The following is a 19,088-nucleotide window of genomic DNA, read 5'->3' on the forward strand; positions in this document are numbered from 1 at the left end:
ATCGATAGGTACTGAGATTTCTAAACTTTGTTTTAAAGTATAGGGGAGTGATTAATTGTTAACTAATTAGCAATCCCAAACTAAGACTAAATCTTAGCCATTAGATTAGAAGATCTAGTGATTAAAATAATGTCACATGGATTATATTTTTAATTAAGAAAATTAATAAATAAAATTAGAGGGTATTAATGTCAATTCCCTCTCATTAAAATCATCTTAAAACTTTAAATTTACGTAACTCTCTCGATTTAAATTATTTTTTCGCAAAAAATATATCAAATTAAAGATAATTTTATAAGGATTCAAACGAGATGTCAATTGCATATGTTTCGACGACGTTCGGATGATGAAATTTGATATTTTTTATTTTAGTTTTCGTAAATGTTGATAACCAGATTTTTATCAATAAATACATTAAAAAATCTCAATAAAACCACGTAAAAATCTCAATAAATATGTGTTGATATTTTCTTGTACTAGTGTTGATATTTTTATGTCATATTGTTGATATTTGTAATACACAATGTTAATATAAAAAAACATTCACGAAATTATCATATGATAACATAATGACGATATTATCCTTTTGTTGATATTTTTTCTACTATTTATTGAGATTCGTAAGATTTAATCTCATCCACTCATTTTAAAATCTAAGGGTGGAGATTTGGTCTTGATTTTGGATTTGGGTGCTATAAGCATTAGAACATGACCCGTAAAGTATATATTTGATTAATTTAGATAATTTGTAAGGGCTTTTACACTATAATTTATGGAGTACTAAATTTGAATAAATTTTAAAAACAATTAATAGAAAAAAAGTAAAAACAAAATTACATTGAGGGCTTAAGCCCCTCCCCAATGCACTTGGGTCCGCCCATGCTGAAACCTACATTAAGATTAGGATTGAAAATTTATGATCCGAAAAATCCACTCGAAGAGCTTGTACCCAAATAAACAACAAACTAAGTGGGTTGGTTGTATGCCTAACAGGTTAGCCCGATTGACATATGGTTTAATAATGTCATTTTTAACCAGGGACGGAACCAGAAATACAAATTAGCCGGTGCTGAAATTTAATAAAATTATAATATTATTTAAATATTTAAAATAATAATAATATTGAAGAAGTAATTTATAATATAGAGAAAGAAAGAGAGATGTAATCAATTTATTCAATTTCAGTCATTGTTCCGTTCTATTTTTAAAATTAAATAAAACAAAAAAATATGATATCAAATTTAAAAATTAATATTGTTTGATCTGAAAACAAGCATGATGTAGTGAAATAAATTAAAATGAATGAGGTATCTAATCTAAATTGTTGTGATTTTGTTATTTTCTCATATAATTTGATTTTATGTATTTCAAATAAGTTATTTATATACATTCTATACATATATATATACTTCTTTTGTTTAAAGTATTTAATTTAGATGAATTCAATTAAATTTAATACAGAAATAATGTAATGGAGTCGTTTAATAACGTGATACATTTATTTAAATAAAACAAATTAATTACTTTTAAGATTTCACTCTTGCCTTTGGTTTATGCTATGTGAATGACTAGTTTATTAAGAGGTTAACAAAATCATTTTTAAATTGGGGTCATTTGACAAAATTAATCAAAACTCATTTGAAAAAGCCCAATTGATCTAAACCTAATAAACACGCGCCGCCGTATCATCTTCTTCCTCCTTACGAAATCTACTCCATCTGCAATTTCTTTTCTTCTTCTCTCTTCTCAAAACACAAAACACAACAAAAATTAAGTCTTCCACAAGTATTAAATTTCTCAATATAACAAACACGACATCTGAATGGGGGTAGTCATGGTTGGGTAATCGGCACCGGCCAAGCCCCCGCTCGAGCGGTGGCTTGGCCAACGCTGTCTCCATCCCTGTTTTTAACGGTGACGCTGCATTACTTTGATGGATGAGTGCTGTCAGATGCGTCCTCACGAAATTCCGGTCTCCGCCGCCTCCGCTTCTTTCGTGGTGCCGTTCCTCAACATCATCTCTGCACATTTCACCTCACTCCTCCAAAAACACATTATCTTCCTTCACAGATGCGAACCTCATCGAACTGATCAATTCTTGCGCCAGACAAGGCGATCTCCGCCTGGGTTCTCACCTCCACGCCTACCTCATCAAGAACCCTCCATCTTTGGATGTCGGAGCTCCACTCACTCGTCGAAATACTCAGCTCATGTACAACTGTTTACTGCACATGTACTGCAAATGCGGACAACTCAGTGATGCAGTCAACCTGTTCGACGAAATGCCGCTTAGAGACACTGTCTCGTGGAACTCGCTCATTTCGGGTTTCCTTAAAGTGGGAAACTTGGAAACCGGATTTGGATATTTCAAATTGTTGTTGGGCTCTACGGAATACATGTTTGATCACGCGAGTTTTACTTCGGTGCTATCGGCTTGTGGTGGAAAGGAGTTGCTTGCCATTGTGAAGAGGCTACACGCATTGGCGATTTTAAGTGGTTATCACAGGGATGTAACAGTCGGAAATGCCCTAACCACTTCGTATTTCAGATGTTTGTCTCTGGAGTTGGGGATGTGCGTTTTTTATCAGATGCCGGAGAGGAATGTTGTTACTTGGACGGCTGCTATTTCGGGGATGGCGCAGAATGAGTTTTATGCTGGGAGCTTGAATCTGTTCATGGAAATGTACCACAGTTCAATTTCTCCCAATGCTTTGACGTATTTGGCTGCGCTGACGGCCTGCTCTGGACTGCAGGCGCTCAAGGAAGGTGCTCAGATTCATGGTGTGGTTTATAAGATGGGGTATCAATCAGATTTGTGCATCGAGAGTGCGTTGATGGATGTGTATTCAAAATGTGGTTGTGTGGAGGAGGCGTGGCGGATATTTGAGTCTGCTGAGGTTCTTGATGAGGTGTCTATGACTGTTATACTTGCTGGTTTTGCACAGAATGGATACGGGGAGGAGGCTATACGGTTGTTTGTGAAGATGGTGAAGGTCGGAGCCTATCTCGACCCCAACATGATTTCAGCCATTCTTGGGGTGTTTGGCATTGGTGCTTCTCAGGGTCTAGGCATGCAGATTCACTCTATGGTGACCAAGAAGGGAATTGCTTCAAATGTCTTTGTTAGCAATGGCTTAATCAACATGTATTCCAAATGTGGGGAGTTGGAAGGATCAGTTAAGGTTTTTGAGGGCATGGTTAAGAAGAATCAAGTGTCGTGGAACTCCATGATTGCAGCTTTTGCTCGCCATGGTGATGGGTTGAGAGCGCTCGAGTTATACGAACAGATGAAGTTAGCCGGTGTGGAACCAACAGATGTTACATTTCTGTCCTTGCTTCATGCTTGTAGTCATGTTGGGTTCCTGCACAAGGGCATGGAGTTTTTACAATCCATGGAGATGACGTATGGAATGAGGCCGAGAGTGGAGCATTACGCGTGTGTAGTAGACATGCTCGGCAGAGCAGGGATGTTAAGAGAAGCCAAGAGTTTCATAGAGGGGTTGCGGGTGAAACCAGATGCACTTGTTTGGCAAGCATTGCTCGGCGCTTGCAGTATCCATGGCGATGTTGACGTGGGGAATTATGCAGCCGAGCAGCTGGCTCAAGCGGCACCTGATAGTCCAGTGCTGTTTGTCTCCATGGCCAACATCTACTCTTCTAGAGGGTTGTGGAAGGAACGAGCAAGAACAATAAAGAAGATGAACGAGATAGGAGTTGCGAAAGACACAGGTGCTAGTTGGATTGAGATTAAGAAGGAGATTCACAGTTTTGTTGTTGCTGATCGAATCCATCAACAAGGCGACGATATTTACGCTGTGCTGACGATGTTGTTTAGACAAATGAGAGATGATGGCCACTCCACCACTGATCTAAATTGCTCAAGCTCCATTGCACATTTTCCACTGGATTATTGGATGGTTTGTTGTGCATGAAGATGATGAGTTTTGTTGCTTGCTGCAGAAAATGTATGAGTTGATTTTTGGAGTTTGAATTTAGAGCTTTTGATGGATTTGAAGGAAGAATGCAAAAGCGTTTATCTCTTGATCTTTTTGGCTAAAGTGAATGTCACGAAAATGACTTAGTTATTTTCTGCAATAACATTGTAATTTGTTATATTAATCATTAATCAATCTTCATAAAGAAAGACTCATTTTATAAAATATTCAAATTCATGTAGATAATGTTAATAGGCTCGATAAATCATTGATACTAGTACTATAATTTAGTGCATGCTTCAAAAAATTTCGCAGTTTGTACATCGATAAATAAAGTAGATTTTTCAAGATTCATCATTGCAAACTCTAATTTAGGAGTTTGCATATTTAAACGTTTAGTTTAACAAATAACGACTATTTCCATTTAATTATGACTTCAATTTCGCAACAATTTGTATCTTATTTCCAGTAGTGACCATTATTTTGAATAATAGTAATACATATATTGCAGATAATCTGTACAAATTTGGAAGGAAGTTAATGTAGTAGTATCTAAATATTTTGACCTAACAATTAATTTAGAGTATATACTTACTAAAAATGTTTAAGCAGAGAAAGGTATTAATGCTGCAACCCGACCCGGCCCAATAAGCTGGCGTTTTCTAACTAGCCGTTATAGTCCAATGGATCCTCTCAATTTAAAATTATTTTGTTTTCAAATTCTAAAGAACGCCCATTTCCGACCGTTTCAATCTCTCTTTTACCATTTCTCTCTCTCTCCCTCAATCATTCTTTGTGTTCTACATCTTCGATCTCTACTCAATTTCACAATCTTAGGCGTTTACTCTAACTGCAATCATGGACGGTATACTCTCTTTTCCACACTCACGCGCGCATACACATTTGATTCTCTCTGTCTCTGTTTTTTTGTTTGTTTGTTAATCGGATAATTCTTTGTATTTTGCAGATCAAGCTCTGGAAACCCTTTGTTCTAGTTTTAATCAGTGTATTACTCTATCCCCTAGTAATGCTGGTCAGTTTGAAATTTTTTCTTGTATAACTGTTTATACATACATCTGGAATTAAGTAGTGAAATTGAACTTGACTCTGATAGGGTTTTATTTTAAATTATTTTCAGATCAATCGATTGAGTCACCACAGGAATGTTCAGGTATTCTGCTTTTTTTTTTTCGTTCTCTCCTTTTCTCGACACAAGGTTTCAGAAATTGCTAGGTTATCGAATCTTGTAAACTCTTGACCCAATTTCCTTATTTCTGGAAATTTATTTTTCTTGAATTTGAGATGTGTCTCAGGATGTGAAGGCAATTGCAATTCCGTGGATACGGGTGTTTCTTCTGATGATACTCAGGAAGCATGTTCACAGACTCTTCCGATTTTTCGCAAAATTGAAGGTGGACTACAGGTATATAATTCATGTCACATACATTTTCTTTTAAGATCTTTCCTCAGCATCAAGTCTAATGGTTATCACTCCGGTTGCAGAGTATCAGAGAAGAACATGCACGCCTGAGTAATGAAGTAAAGAGCATCACTATTGATTCTTTAATTGGTTCTGAAGCTTTCACTGCTCTTGAGAATCTGAGTGCGTCACCCTTCTTAATCATCTCATGTCTCCTTTGAGAAATTTTTGACCTATAATTGACCTTTTGTTTGCTGTGTTTTAATTGATTTTAGGTGTGGAACATGAACTTCTGAAGAATAAGTACCATGGAGAGTGTGATGTACTGAAGAAGAAGTATCTCCAAGAATGCTCGGAAAGAAAGAAGCTTTATAATGAAGTGATTGAACTCAAAGGCAATATTAGGGTCTTCTGTAGATGCAGGCCACTGAAACAAGATGAGACTGAGAAAGGCTCCACATCAGTTGTTGATTTTGACTCATCTCAGGAGAATGAGCTCCAGATGATTTGCTCTGATTCTTCCAAAAAACAATTCAAATTTGACTATGTGTTCAGACCCGAGGACAGCCAAGGTAAAGTTGTATAATCCGAATCACTTATTTATGCATGTAGATGTGTTATTCTCAAACTTCTCATAACAATTTGTTAACTCCATGTGTTCCTCTTACGCAGAGGCTGTCTTTGACCAAACTATGCCTGTAGTTACCTCTGTCTTGGATGGTTACAATGTATGCATATTTGCCTATGGACAAACAGGCACCGGAAAGACATACACCATGGAAGGAACTCCAGACAATAGAGGAGTAAACTATCGCACCCTGGAAGAGCTCTTTAGGATATCCAAGGAAAGGAGCTGTGTGATGAGATATGAATTGTTTGTTAGCATGCTGGAGGTCTACAATGAAAAGATAAGGGATCTTCTGGTTGAGAACCCGAACCAACCTGCTAAGAAGTAAGCTTCTGATATTCATGACTATCTTTCCTTTGTTTCTTGGGGAAATCTTTTGCATAAGAAATCAACATGATATAACTTGCTTTCATCAGTATTCTAGATACTCGCCTTCATCGCAAAATGTTAAACAATAGAAATTGTTGAATGAAGTTGCAAAGCAAAGAAAATCTTGTATGCAAGTGGAATGGATGGATGTCGAATTTTGCACAATACATAATTCACAATCGTTTTACAAGGGTTAAATTACAAATTCAGTTTATTTTACAATGAATTCGTAGGCAATGGATGATGAGTATTTAACTCTTGTGCAAATGCAGGTTGGACATAAAACAATCAGCTGAGGGTACTCAGGAAGTCCCTGGACTGGTTGAAGCTCGTGTTTATGATACAGATGGAGTTTGGAGTTTGCTTAAATCAGGAAGTCAAGTAAGATCTGTTGGGTCAACCAATGCCAATGAGTTCAGTAGCAGATCTCACTGGTAATAATGAGCTTATTCTGTTATCTACATAGCTCTCGTTCTTGGTTATTTACTGCTTAGACTATAAAACAGCTTAACAGACTTGGTGGGAAAATGAGGAAGTCTCTTTGACTAAAGAATCATGCAATGTTCTTTGTAGTGGTATTTCTTGCTTTCCATTAACTAACCTTTTTAAATATTGATGCAGCTTGTTGCGGGTAACTGTAGCTGGAGAAAATATAATAAACGGGCAAAGAACGAGAAGCCATTTATGGCTGGTTGACCTGGCAGGAAGTGAGCGTGTTGGTAGAATTGAAGTTGAAGGTGAAAGACTGAAGGAGTCTCAATTCATAAATAAATCCTTAGCAGCATTGGGAGATGTTATCTCAGCCCTAGCCTCAAAGAGTTCTCATGTTCCTTACAGGCATGGCACTATATCTCTACAGAATTGTGTATTTTCTATCATTCCAAAGCTGTTTCCTGATCAATTTATTTCTTGGACAAACAGGAACTCGAAGCTTACTCATATGCTGCAAAGTTCCCTAGGTGTGTAAAACCTGACTGTTAATATTTAGCTGTTGTGGCCTCTTGAAAACCTGATTCTTTCTATCCTTGCATATGGTGGTGTATTAATGCTAAGTTTAATTCCATTGCAGGTGGAGATTGTAAAACTTTGATGTTCGTTCAAATTAGCCCGAATTCGGCTGACCTTGGAGAAACTCTTTGCTCCTTAAATTTTGCCAGCCGTGTCCGAGGAGTTGAACATGGGCCTGCCCGGAGACAGACAGACCATGCAGAGCTTTTGAAATACAAGCAGCTTGTATGATGCAATAATCTTAACCAAATACTATTATTCATGCAGTAGATGCATTACAAAGTCTTCCAACTAATCTTATCTTTTGTGCTTGTAATGCTTACAGGCAGAAAAGGCAAAACAAGATGAGAAGGAAGCCAAGAAGTTGCAGGACAATGTGCAGGCTTTGCAGTTAAGGCTTGCTGCTAGAGAACATATTTGTAAAAATCTTCAAGATAAGGTACAAATATCTGTAGATCATTAAACCTTTTATTATGCAAATTAAGTTGGTCTTTGTTCTGACTTTTTTAGAACACTCCTCAAAACAGGTTCGAGATCTCGAGACTCAATTAGCTGAGGAAAGGAAAACAAGGATAAAACAGGAAAACAGAGCTTTGGCCTCGCTTGCCACTCAGTCAACAGTAACATCAAACCAAGCAGAGAAGAGCTCAACTGCAGATAATAAGAAACCACCATTGGGCCCATCACTAAGGTTGCCACTTAGAAGACTCACAAACCTCATGCCACCAGCTCCTGCAAACAAGAAGAGTATGATGTCCTATCTTCCTGCTGTTAGAGAAAACAAAGAAAATGTCTCGAGAGAAAACAAGGGGAAGCAAGTTTTGAAAGCAAGACGAGGTTCCATGGCTGTAAGACCACCTCCAGCAACGACAACAGGCCAAGTTTTCCAGCCTAAAAGAAGATCATCAATTGCAACATTCCGGCCCGAATCCAACTCAAGCATGGCAACTCCACTTCAAAAATCTTCTTCTAGAATGATGAGGAATGAGCGTGTCATGGGCCGGCAATCATTCGTTTGGGATCCACAAAGGGTTTGGAGAACATCAAGAGTGTCTTCCCCATTGCCACAATCGAGAGAGGCGGTAGAAGCAACACCCATTGGCCCCAGAAGTAGTAAATTTAGAGGAAGTCCTCCTTCGCAGGTCCCTGGATCATGGAAGCCCAAGCATCCAACAGTGGTAGCACTGCAAAAGAAAGTGGTTTGGAGTCCGCTGAAACTGAGAGGCATGAAAAATAAGAGAAATTCTATGATGACTTGAAGAACCATGGTCAAATACGATGTTCATTATATCTCATGTGGCTTCATTTTCTTTACCAGTGTGTAATGCTTCCTGCTTACTCTTGCTGGATTCCATGCACTGTTCAATGCATGAGTGCTGCTACATATATTCTTTTCGAAATGCATACACTGGCTGCATTCTTGTATCTGTTAGATTGCTCTTATAGTATTGTTAGTGGGAGATGAAAAGCATCTTTTGTTTTGACTCCACATCTCTATTGGATAACAGGATCAGATTAATTGCTATATCACCTGACGTTTCATGTAGTACAAACTGATGAATAAATAAATCTATCGATTTCATTAAAACTGTAGTATGGTGTTAAAAGGGTTGTGCCGCTGTTCGCACAGATCATAACTGCAACAATGAAAAACACATTCAGCCAGATCTTCTTTATTCAGAAATTAGTTTAATCTAGAAAATACAAAAGTCTCTTTCGAAGAGTTGTTGTCCCAGTTACTAAAATAAACTCAAAGTTGTGATCTAGATGTGTTGTTGTTTACTTTACTAAATTTGCTTATTTGGTTGACTTATTTGCTAGTCATCTTCTCTTTTTACTGAATTTCATGTCGTGAACTGATATAATTTGTCTCTCTTTTTTGAAAGGTGTTTTCTTACTTGCCATCAACCATTTTAAAATCTATCATCCTCTAAAGTATATTTTGCTTGTTTGCTTCATTTTAATGCCAGCAAACGTGATAAGCTATGTACTGCTATTATGCACTGTGGCTGGAGAAATCATCACTACCGCTATTATGATGAGCTTTTTTGCCTTGCTGAGAGTACTTCATATTTTTGTGCTATTATGATGAGGTTTTCTTAGTAAATTTGACTTTGCTAATAAATTCTCCAGAAAATACTACTATGTATATTTGTTTATTCGTTGAGAAAGTGCCGAGTGTACTGTTCAGACATGATGACGACATCAAATTGTGAAAGAATATATCAAGAAAAACGTTACAAAGAAAAAAAAATGCATACTGTGATGACATTGAGAATATATCTATCTGCAACATAGAAGAAAGAAATCAAGAAACATATGTACTTTCAAACTCTCCGAGGTGAGGAGAATCGCATTGAAAAAGACGTAGGCCACTGTTTCAATCCACCCATTGTCTTCTTCATCATCAACTCCCTATTCTGTGGCAAGGATTTTCTGCTTTTCAGTGGCGACACGAGCTTGCTGGCTAGCCTCGAAGGCGAGAATGATCTTCTCAGCCTTGCTGCAGCTGATGACGCCCTCTCAGCACCTCGTGTTGGGGAAATACAAAGAGGAGGGCTTCTGATTTTCACTTGGAACTTGGAGGATGCAGCAGCAGGTGGAGGAGGAGGGGACTTGATCAAGAACCTATGTGGAGTTTGTCGATTTTTTGTAATCATGGGTGACTTTGTCTTGCCAAACTTGTGATGCTGTGATGTGGGAGATGACAAAAACAAAGGATTTGGAAATAGGACAGTCTTCCTCACCCATGGCCTATTCCTTGGTGAGACTCTATTAGCTATGTACCGGCAGTTTTCCTTGTCACACTCTCTGTTCTGCAAGGGCGAGACCTTGAAGTTGATCTTGGACTTGGCTCGTCTTAGAGAAGGAGGGGGGGCATTGTGCAATTCTTTCTGTTGCACAACTTGCTTCTCCCTCCTTCTACGTGCATGCAGACTGGAGTTTTCCAGGTCTGGCGTCTGCTTTGTCAGCGGTGTTTTTGGCTCGTCGTCTACTGGTTTTTGGGGCTTGGAGGACACTGCCTCGACTAGGTTTCTGGCAAACTGTGTTGCTTGTAGGATTTCTCCAACTGTTTCTCCCAATAGCATTGCTGGCAACGACATTTTTCGCCATTCCTCTGCATATGTACAATTTTAAAAGGGTGTGAAATGTTCACGTAGAGGCAGACCAAATGAAGTTTTTGATGGATATTAGGAGTAAGGAGAGAAATAGAGAGAGAGAGAGGTAAAAACAAACAACCTTTACTTACTGGAAGCTTTCCAGGAGGGGATCTTCGAGATTTAGCATTCTTTAACCTTGAATTTGAAATTTGATGTTATTCATAGGCATAGCCTTGAAATTTTATATGATCTCCAAAATTTAGATTGAAAGGCACAAGCCATGTGATGATATGAATACAAGAAGCGGAGGAGAAAATAGTACTGACCTGAACGAATCCTGTTTACAGCGTAGGCTTGTTGGCATTGGCCCTCTATAACTGCGAGGACTCAAACTCAAATCGGAGACTGTCACTGTGTGTTGAAGCTCTTGCAGCCGAGCCATACATCGATCCACCTTCAAATCAAACATAAAAACAACATTGGCATTCATATGTTTTGTGATTACAATATCAAAGCTATAAGCAATCACAGGCCCAACTTTAAATTTTGATTTTCCACCCATCACACATGTTAATTCAACATTTTGGAACTGCAAATGGCATATAATCAAGCATATATGTGAATTGCTAGTGAATTAGTTGAAGATTGAATGTTAAATATATGGAATTCAATATCACTCTGCCACTTCTTACACTAAAAATCATTATTAACACAAAGATGTATACCTTGTTAACGGTTTCTCGGAGGAGAGTGGGACTGATGGGCGGCGCCACCACCGCAAGCTTGTGGTGCTGCTTTGGTGGGGTTCGTGCGACCATTATTTCACCCAAATCAAAAACGAGGTGTGTTTGGGCTGTAATTTCCTTTCTTTCTCTCTCTCTCTCTCTCTGGTTATAGCTGAAATTTGTAGAATTGCAATACTACTTTTGATGTAACGGATACTACTCATGAGCTTGTCCCAACGGTCGGATTCATTAGTGGGAAAGGAGAGACAACGACGTTTATAAAACGTACTCTCTAATTAATCCACTTTGACCGTTTCTTCTAAATTAGTGCGCTATTATAGGATTCACCGTTACCCAACTTTAAATGTGCATTTTAGTTTGTCAAAATGTTTATTTTTGAAATTTTATGAAAGACCATAAATACTTTTTTAATATTTAAATATATTTATACAAATTGAACTTTAGGTATTTTATAGTATTTAAAATCAATTCAAGAATTTAAATGAATTTTAAATAAATTAATGTACATGTTAAGAAAATTCCTTTTCAAATTAAATGTATGTAAACTTAGAAAATTATTAAATTTTTATTGGGTTAAATATATGATTAATATCAAGATAAAATTCAAAATCATTCCAAATCTATTATACTATCCTTTTTCTATTCTTTTTTCCTACTATTATTTATTCCCCATTATTTATAAATGGACAAAACTACCCTTTTCATATTTTTATCTCAATTCTAATATTTTAATATTATTATATCATTTTAATATTTCAATTGATTTATCAATATTTTAATATTATTATATCATTTGTAGATGGAAATGATTAAAAGAGAAGATATTCAAAAAATTGATAAATCTCATAAATGATCAGCTAATTTATTAGAGTTTAGGTAAAAATACGAGAGAGGTAGTTTAGTCCATTGATCATAGATGGAAATTAAATAATAGGAAAAAGATAAAAAATCAGAAATCTCTTATATTCTGAAAAATACGCTATGCTTCGATCCCATATTTTGAGAGATGAAATTAACCCCTAATTATGCATTGCAGTTTAATCCTAATTAATCCCATATCAAACTATGCATTGCAGTTTAATCCATTTTTAGGATAGCAATGATTTTTCAAAATGTCATTACCATTTTATTTTTTATATTGAACCATTTTCATTTTTTTTGAGAAAACGCATGAACGAACCAAATAATCTTGCTATTTTAAAATTGGGGTTTCTGAAAAAAAAAATTAAAGGTACAAAAGTTGATTGAAAAATCACGCCATTTTCTACAATTAAGCTGGAAGCTAGAATTACGTATACGTAGGCCGGATCGTGAAAATGAGCCGCCGCGGCGGTGGCGGAGACGGCGGTGGCAGCAGCAGCAGTAGTCTAAGTTCAGTATTCTACTCGGATGAGTACCATCCTATCCAAGCCGGAAGCATTGACGGAACCGACATTCTTCCCCACGACAACGGCGTCTACAGAGCTCTCCTTTGCTCCAAAGCAGCCCTATGTAATCAAATTCACCCTACCTATTCCTAATTCATCTCATCGCGCCGATATTAATTTATTTAAATCGTTCTTGCAGATGACCCCTTCGGGGACCCTAAAGTCACCGGCGATCCTTATTGCACTCTCTTTGTCGGCCGTCTCTCTCATCTCACCACCGATGACACTCTCCGCAAGGTATTTCATGTTGTTCCTTTATTGAATTGGAAGCTTAAATGTCGATTTGGTGTTGCTGTGCAATAAGCTTGGGTTCTTCCGTTGGTCCCCTTTTCAGGCTATGAGCGATTTTGGGCGTGTCAAGAACTTACGGTTGGTCAGGGACATAGGTACAAATTCCTTTCATTCAAATTCTAGTTTTTCTGTTGCTTTTTCAAGTAAGAGCAAGCGAATTTCTGGCTAAACTATAATCACTTTTCAGATTTACTAGTAATCTACGCGAAATTTGACGAACAGCTATGTGCCTCTGGTAGTTAAATTCCATTCATTAGTCTCTTAATCTTGGCATGTGAAATTGCGTGTCTCTCCTACTGATTGTATCCCCAACTGCTACTAGGCTTCTTTACGAAGCAATTCAATGTGTTGGCTGAATAATCAGGTTTATACATCAAACTTAGCCTTATCAAATCAGCTGGTTGTTTTGCGACTAGGTAATCGAAATATTGTATGACTACAAACTACTTGGTGAGTGTCTTATTTGTGCTCAAAGAAGATTACTAGGGCAATAACTGATAGAATGCTGGCATTATCTAAAGTAGGAACTGGAATTGGTTTTTCTAGGATGGATGAACTCTATATTTGAGGGATGACTTGCAATGTTTTTTATTTACTACTATGTGTTTCTTTGTTTCTATATTCCACATAATTACAGCTCACTGTGGATGAACTCTATACTTGAGGGATGACTGGCAATGTTTTTTATTTACTATGTGCTTCTTTGTTTCCATATTCCACATAAATAACCAGCTCACTGTAGATTGTTTCTCTTCAGTGACGGGTGCCTCACGTGGTTATGCATTTGTTGAATTTGAAACTGAGAAGGACATGCGTCGAGCATACAAGGTGCATGACTTTTTCTCTATACCATCCTGGTCTTAGTTTGAGTTCTTTGGATGCCCATTTATTTATGTGTGTGTGTGTGTGCGCGCGCGCGCGTGACGAGAGTTAGTGCACCTCCAAGTCGTCTGAATCTTAGTGGTTTTCCTCAAACAATCACCACATGCAGGGATAAAAATAGAACACTGTAGTAACCACTAACCAGAAGCTTTTTACATGGGGAAAGAGAGATAAAAATAGTACACTCAAAACGTTCTTGAAAAACTTGGATGTCATCATATTATTATTGTTTATAATATCCTAACCATGATTTTAATATTGTTTAATGATGCCCCTTGTGGTGTCAGGTGTGCATATAGCGCATATAATGTGGTAAGTCCTGGCCCACGTTTCTCAGACGCATCCTAAACCCTTTGTCCTATTGATCCCTTAATTTTATCATACTTCATGACGAATACTAAGATCAAATGTGTATTCCTTACAACCTTTAGATTTTGTGTAAGTTTTCATTAGTTTTACATATGGAAGAAGAGTATACTAGAATTTTAATGTGTGGATTTGATCAATATTCATGGTTGCGTGCAAATCTATAGTGATCAAACTGTACCACAACATTATGTTATCCATTGATGTTCATTTGTGATTTAGTGAGCTAGCTTATTTTCTTTTATATGTAGGACGCTCATCATACTTATATTGATGGTTCTGAAATCATAGTTGATTACAATAGGCAGCAACTGATGCCTGGTTGGATTCCTAGAAGGCTAGGTAAGCCAAACCTTTTCTTTTGCTGTGTTTTATATTCTGGGAGCTTGACTGTACCTTGTTCGATAGGTGGGGGTCTTGGTGGCAAGAAAGAATCAGGGCAACTTCGATTCGGAGGACGAGAAAGACCATTCCGGGCTCCACTGTATGTCTATATTTGCCTATTTTTGTTTTAGACTATTTGTCATTGTCAATTAAATGGTTATAACCAGTAGAATAGGCATGCTACCACACACCTCTGTTTGCTAAACTCATAGTATGTCGTTAACTAAATCTGTTAACATACTTTTCGTGAGAAAACAGGAGGCAAATTCCATTCGATGACTTAAAGAGGCTGGGCATACCACCACCTCCCGAAGGAAGATATATGTCCCGCTTTCAGGTAAGCAAAATAAGGAGCTGTGCACAGGATGGTGTCGTTCGTGTGTCCATTTTGATTGAAACTTTTATTATTGACTACTACTATTTGATTTAGATCCCAGATCCACCGAGAAGGAAAAGAAGTGGCTCCTCTGACTTGGATGAGAGAAGTAGGTCGGAGAAACACCACAAACACGCTGGACATTCTTCTTCCAGGCGGTCAGCATCGCATGGCAGAAGTCATGTGGACGGAAGGAGGAGCTGATTGGCGCAATGGTTGGATGAGGATCCATCACTCTCTCTTTTGCATAAAGCAGCATTTTAACGTTTGGTATACCTGTTTCTACCCACCTCCTGTAAAATTTGAGTGAATAGTATGTTTTGATGCATATGCCTAGATTTTTATGAGACAGAGGGAGTAGTTAAAGTAAAAAGAAAGTAAAGTAAGATAGATAAAACCGATTATCTAACTCTGATGTCCAATCCTGAAAAAAAGGTATAATACTCGATTAAAAAAAATCTAAGTATTCCTACTCATTACATGACATTCAAAGCTAAAATTTCTCAATCACAAGTCATAACATCCTCAATTAACCATAAAAAATCAACATATGACAAGTTGTAATAATCCATAATTAACATCCAAACAACCAAAAACTAAAAGATCAAATAACCTAAGTTTAAATGACATTTGAACTTATGCCTTTTGGACTTTTTTTTTTTGCAAAATTGTGATGAATAGTGAAAAAGTATTATGAATGTGATTACACTTTAGTCCAGAGACTACTCATAATATTTTTAAAGTCCATAGACTATTAACGTGCAAAATGCAAAATTCATGGACCATTTAAGTAGTTTCCTCAAGAAATTAAGTCTTTGACCAGAAATATGTGGTGCTATTTATTTCATGGTATGCAATAAATATACAACATGCATTCACTATATACTAATTTTGCAGTTTACTAAAAACGAAAAAAGTACCACATACTAATCTTGTTTTGATCATTTGACACTTAGTTTAAATTTTGCTATGATAGTTTTGATATGGTTGGAACGTCAAAGTGTGAGAAATTTGGTACAAGGTCCAAGTTTAAAATTTGTGACCACTTTATAAATTTGTGAGAAATAAGAAATTTCGGCAAAAAGTACGTCAAAGTTTAAATTGATATGGTTGGCATGTCAGTTTGGAACAATTTTTTTCTCATATTTGCATTCCCAAATATCATGTCAATTTTCATAGAAATCTTAAATAGTGAGAATTTGATGAAAGAAAATCCAAAATTTCGTAATTTGGTAATTAGTTTTTGAATTATATCAAATTTGATGAGAATTTGGACTATGACAAAATTTAAGGATACGAGGGTGTAATTAAATTTGGACCAAAGGTTGTATTTCTTGATACAATAGTATTTAAAATTTAATGTAAAAATAAAACTAATCCGAACAGTTTATTTTGACCACATTGATTTCCATTCTTAAAAGTTGGGGTATTGTCCCAGAAGTTCTTTAATCGAGTATGGAATTAATTATATAATTTCGTAAGAGATATGTTATATTAATATGTGTAGAGTGAAAAATGGCGATTCGAAGACGTGTGAGGAGTTGAGGTGTGTAGTTTGCATGCAAGCAACGTGTTGAAAGCTGCCTCTTCTCAATCTAGTTTTACTTGACAATCCTTTTCCCATTTTCAATTCTTCATTTTCTGCAACAATAACTTTCTTTGTATACTCACACAGCAACAAATGGAATGTTTTGGAACTCGTCTTGTGCTGCTTCATGCCTTCCTCTTGCTCTTTTCTCTGCAAGTACGCTCTGATGGTAATTAATTCTACTCCCTCTCTCTTTCTATCTCATCTGAGGACTGATGGTCTTTACTACTCATGATTTTGTTTTTTACTACTCAAAGAGACACAGGTTTTACTGATATTGCATTCACTTTCTACACAACTTTTAGAGTTTATACATTGTATATTTTCTTCTGTATTTTAGTTTGGGTACAACTAGAAATTAAGTGGAACATCTTTAGCAAATCATCTTCGAAGACTTGTTTTGATTTTCCCCATCTTCAATATGTGTTTAATTGCGTATTCGATGTACAAGTTCCCTCCTTAAGTGAGACATTACTTTCCGGCATAGGTTTTAAGAAAATAGAGTTTTACTCCCTCCGTCCGTGAATATGAGTCCCGTTTTTTCATTTTAGTCCGTCCGCGAATAGGAGTTCCGATTCACTTTTTCCATAAATGATAATAGGGTCCCACCTTCCACTAACTCATTCCACTCACATTTCATTTAAAACTAATATATACAAGTGAGACCCCAATTCCATTAACTTTTTTTCACTCACTTTACTTAACACTTCTTAAAACCCGTGACACCTATGAATGAGACTCCTAATGGCGGACGGAGGGAGTATTAGTTAAGTGGAAAGAATAAAGTAAATATAATGAAAAAGTACGGTGAAAAAAAAGCAAGAGAGAGAGTGTAGAAAATGGAAATGAGTCACTTAACAAGTGACACATAGAGTATTACTTTAATCATGCACAATGTTATGACTTATGATGCTATGCGAATTATGCCCTTTTGCCTTTTTTTTTTTTTTTTTTTTTTTTTTTTTTTTTGTTTTCATTCTAAAATTTTTATTGTTACTAGTGATTTTAGCGCGTTTATTTACATCCAATATGAGATTGGGGTGTAGACTGTAAGATAGAATAAAATGAGGACATATATGTGCAGAAGAACAGGACCTACTACAAGGAATCAACAGTTTCAGGACTTCAGCCAACGCTCCGGCACTGGTGAAGCACGACAAGGCCGACTGCGTGGCTGATGAGATAGCTGACAAAATGGAGGACAAGAGCTGTGGGTCCAGCACGGGGGCGACCATGCAGTCGCAGCTCATGTCGGACTACCCGGCCGTGCTGAGCAAGTGCAAGGTAGACGTGAACACGACAACGGATGGGATGATCCTGCCGGTGTGCGTGCCTAAACGGACAGCGACGCTGGTCCTAACAAACTACACGCAGTCTCAGAACGCAAAGTACTTGAACGACTCCAAGTTCACCGGGGCAGGAATAGGGACGGAGGACGATTGGACCGTCTTGGTGCTGACCACGAACACTCATGGAGGTAGCTTTGCCAGCACAGCTCATCGTTGTCTAACCCGTTATTATGGGCTGTCTATTCTGTTTCTACTATCTCTGGCTTTTGTGTATTAATGGAGTTGCATAATCTGTATTTGGTGAAGTAAAACTGTGTATGTACCGTACGCACTCTAGAGAATTGCATTTCAATATAAAACTAGTTTGTTGTTTTATGTACTTTCCATTTTGCTATCCTCTCATCTGCCAAATCAGCAGTTGTGGGCTCAATCAACATGGCACTAACCCGGTAAAGAGTTCGTAGAGCAACGGGTATGGGAAGTGCACCAACAAATGACGATAGAGATATAAGAGGAAATTGCAAAAGTGCGAGTGAAGTCGGATAGACGAGGGGAAGAACCGTAGTCTACAATTTCTACAAATTAGAAGATGGCAATAATAAATTATATATTTTGAATTAAAATGAAGCGTATAAACCATTTTGTTTACTTTATGTCATTTTTTAAATTTTCTAATCTATTTATTTATTTGATAGAAAAATGTATCCAAATATAATTTGGAAAAAACTATAAAAGAGATAAAGCAAAATTAGCTGACGAAAAATACATAAAAAGAATATGTAAGGGGAAACACAAACAATATCCCGTGCATAAAAAGAATATGTAAGGGCAAACAATATCCCGTGCAAAAGTTGCAAGCATATAAATGGGTTATTCCAACTCCATTAGTATAAGATTTTTTAGGAAATATTCTAAGAGCAAAATTGTGAGAACTTTGCCCAAAGCGGATAATATCATACTAATGTAGAGTTCGGATGTGGACTACCGATCCCACATGATTAGAATTACCAAGCACACCACAATGCTAAAAAATTGTGAGCACAATCTGTGCTCGTAGGCGCTGATACGTGCACAAGATACTCTTACTATCCGTGATGGAAGTGGAATAATGTGGAATGGCTCTCCAAATTATGGAAATTGATCCTCAATCTCTTTGCTTAGATATGGGCGGGCTCATTTGGGAATTAGGAAATTTGATCCTCAATTGAGTCAATCTCTTCGACATTGATAGGGGCTCCTTAGATAATTTATAATCCATCGTCCCTAAACCATTTTTTA

General features: G+C 37.0%; 5 protein-coding genes across 6 annotated transcripts; 4 read left to right on the forward strand and 1 right to left on the reverse strand.

The window, feature by feature from the left end:
- Window positions 1-1,638: 1,638 nt before the first annotated feature.
- On the forward strand, window positions 1,639-4,126 carry LOC125203224 (pentatricopeptide repeat-containing protein At3g05340-like). Its single transcript, XM_048101535.1, has one exon. The coding sequence runs from the start codon at window positions 1,938-1,940 to the stop codon at window positions 3,930-3,932; it is 1,995 nt and encodes a 664-aa protein (XP_047957492.1). The 5' UTR covers window positions 1,639-1,937; the 3' UTR covers window positions 3,933-4,126.
- A 548-nt stretch (window positions 4,127-4,674) lies between these two features.
- On the forward strand, window positions 4,675-8,890 carry LOC125204187 (kinesin-like protein KIN-14S). Of its 2 annotated transcripts, none has more exons than XM_048102758.1 (13): window positions 4,675-4,800; window positions 4,903-4,968; window positions 5,074-5,106; window positions 5,249-5,358; window positions 5,439-5,538; window positions 5,631-5,927; window positions 6,028-6,307; window positions 6,625-6,786; window positions 6,974-7,189; window positions 7,274-7,311; window positions 7,422-7,585; window positions 7,686-7,799; window positions 7,888-8,890. In XM_048102758.1, the coding sequence occupies exons 1-13, from the start codon at window positions 4,794-4,796 to the stop codon at window positions 8,617-8,619; spliced, it is 2,319 nt and encodes a 772-aa protein (XP_047958715.1). In that variant the 5' UTR covers window positions 4,675-4,793; the 3' UTR covers window positions 8,620-8,890. The 2 variants fall into 2 exon arrangements, with proteins under 2 accessions (XP_047958715.1, XP_047958716.1); XM_048102759.1 differs by having other exon boundaries at window positions 4,903-4,941.
- A 672-nt stretch (window positions 8,891-9,562) lies between these two features.
- Window positions 9,563-11,354, reverse strand: LOC125207791 (microtubule-binding protein TANGLED-like). The gene is made up of 4 exons (XM_048107274.1): window positions 11,187-11,354; window positions 10,788-10,915; window positions 10,601-10,656; window positions 9,563-10,478 (listed from the first exon to the last, which is right to left on the reverse strand). The coding sequence occupies exons 1-4, from the start codon at window positions 11,277-11,279 to the stop codon at window positions 9,688-9,690; spliced, it is 1,068 nt and encodes a 355-aa protein (XP_047963231.1). The 5' UTR covers window positions 11,280-11,354; the 3' UTR covers window positions 9,563-9,687.
- Window positions 11,355-12,432: 1,078 nt separating this feature from the next.
- Window positions 12,433-15,280, forward strand: LOC125207384 (U11/U12 small nuclear ribonucleoprotein 35 kDa protein). Its single transcript, XM_048106696.1, has 8 exons — window positions 12,433-12,698; window positions 12,774-12,871; window positions 12,969-13,020; window positions 13,683-13,753; window positions 14,425-14,515; window positions 14,582-14,657; window positions 14,816-14,894; window positions 14,988-15,280. Exons 1-8 carry the CDS (start codon window positions 12,524-12,526, stop codon window positions 15,135-15,137), a joined length of 792 nt encoding a protein of 263 aa, XP_047962653.1. The 5' UTR covers window positions 12,433-12,523; the 3' UTR covers window positions 15,138-15,280.
- Window positions 15,281-16,557: 1,277 nt separating this feature from the next.
- On the forward strand, window positions 16,558-18,185 carry LOC125204700 (uncharacterized GPI-anchored protein At3g06035-like). The gene is made up of 2 exons (XM_048103410.1): window positions 16,558-16,690; window positions 17,606-18,185. Exons 1-2 carry the CDS (start codon window positions 16,615-16,617, stop codon window positions 18,085-18,087), a joined length of 558 nt encoding a protein of 185 aa, XP_047959367.1. The 5' UTR covers window positions 16,558-16,614; the 3' UTR covers window positions 18,088-18,185.
- The last annotated feature ends 903 nt before the right edge of the window (window positions 18,186-19,088 follow it).

The sequence above is a fragment of the Salvia hispanica genome, chromosome 2, assembly GCF_023119035.1.
Source record: "Salvia hispanica cultivar TCC Black 2014 chromosome 2, UniMelb_Shisp_WGS_1.0, whole genome shotgun sequence".
Lineage (NCBI taxonomy): Eukaryota > Viridiplantae > Streptophyta > Magnoliopsida > Lamiales > Lamiaceae > Salvia > Salvia hispanica.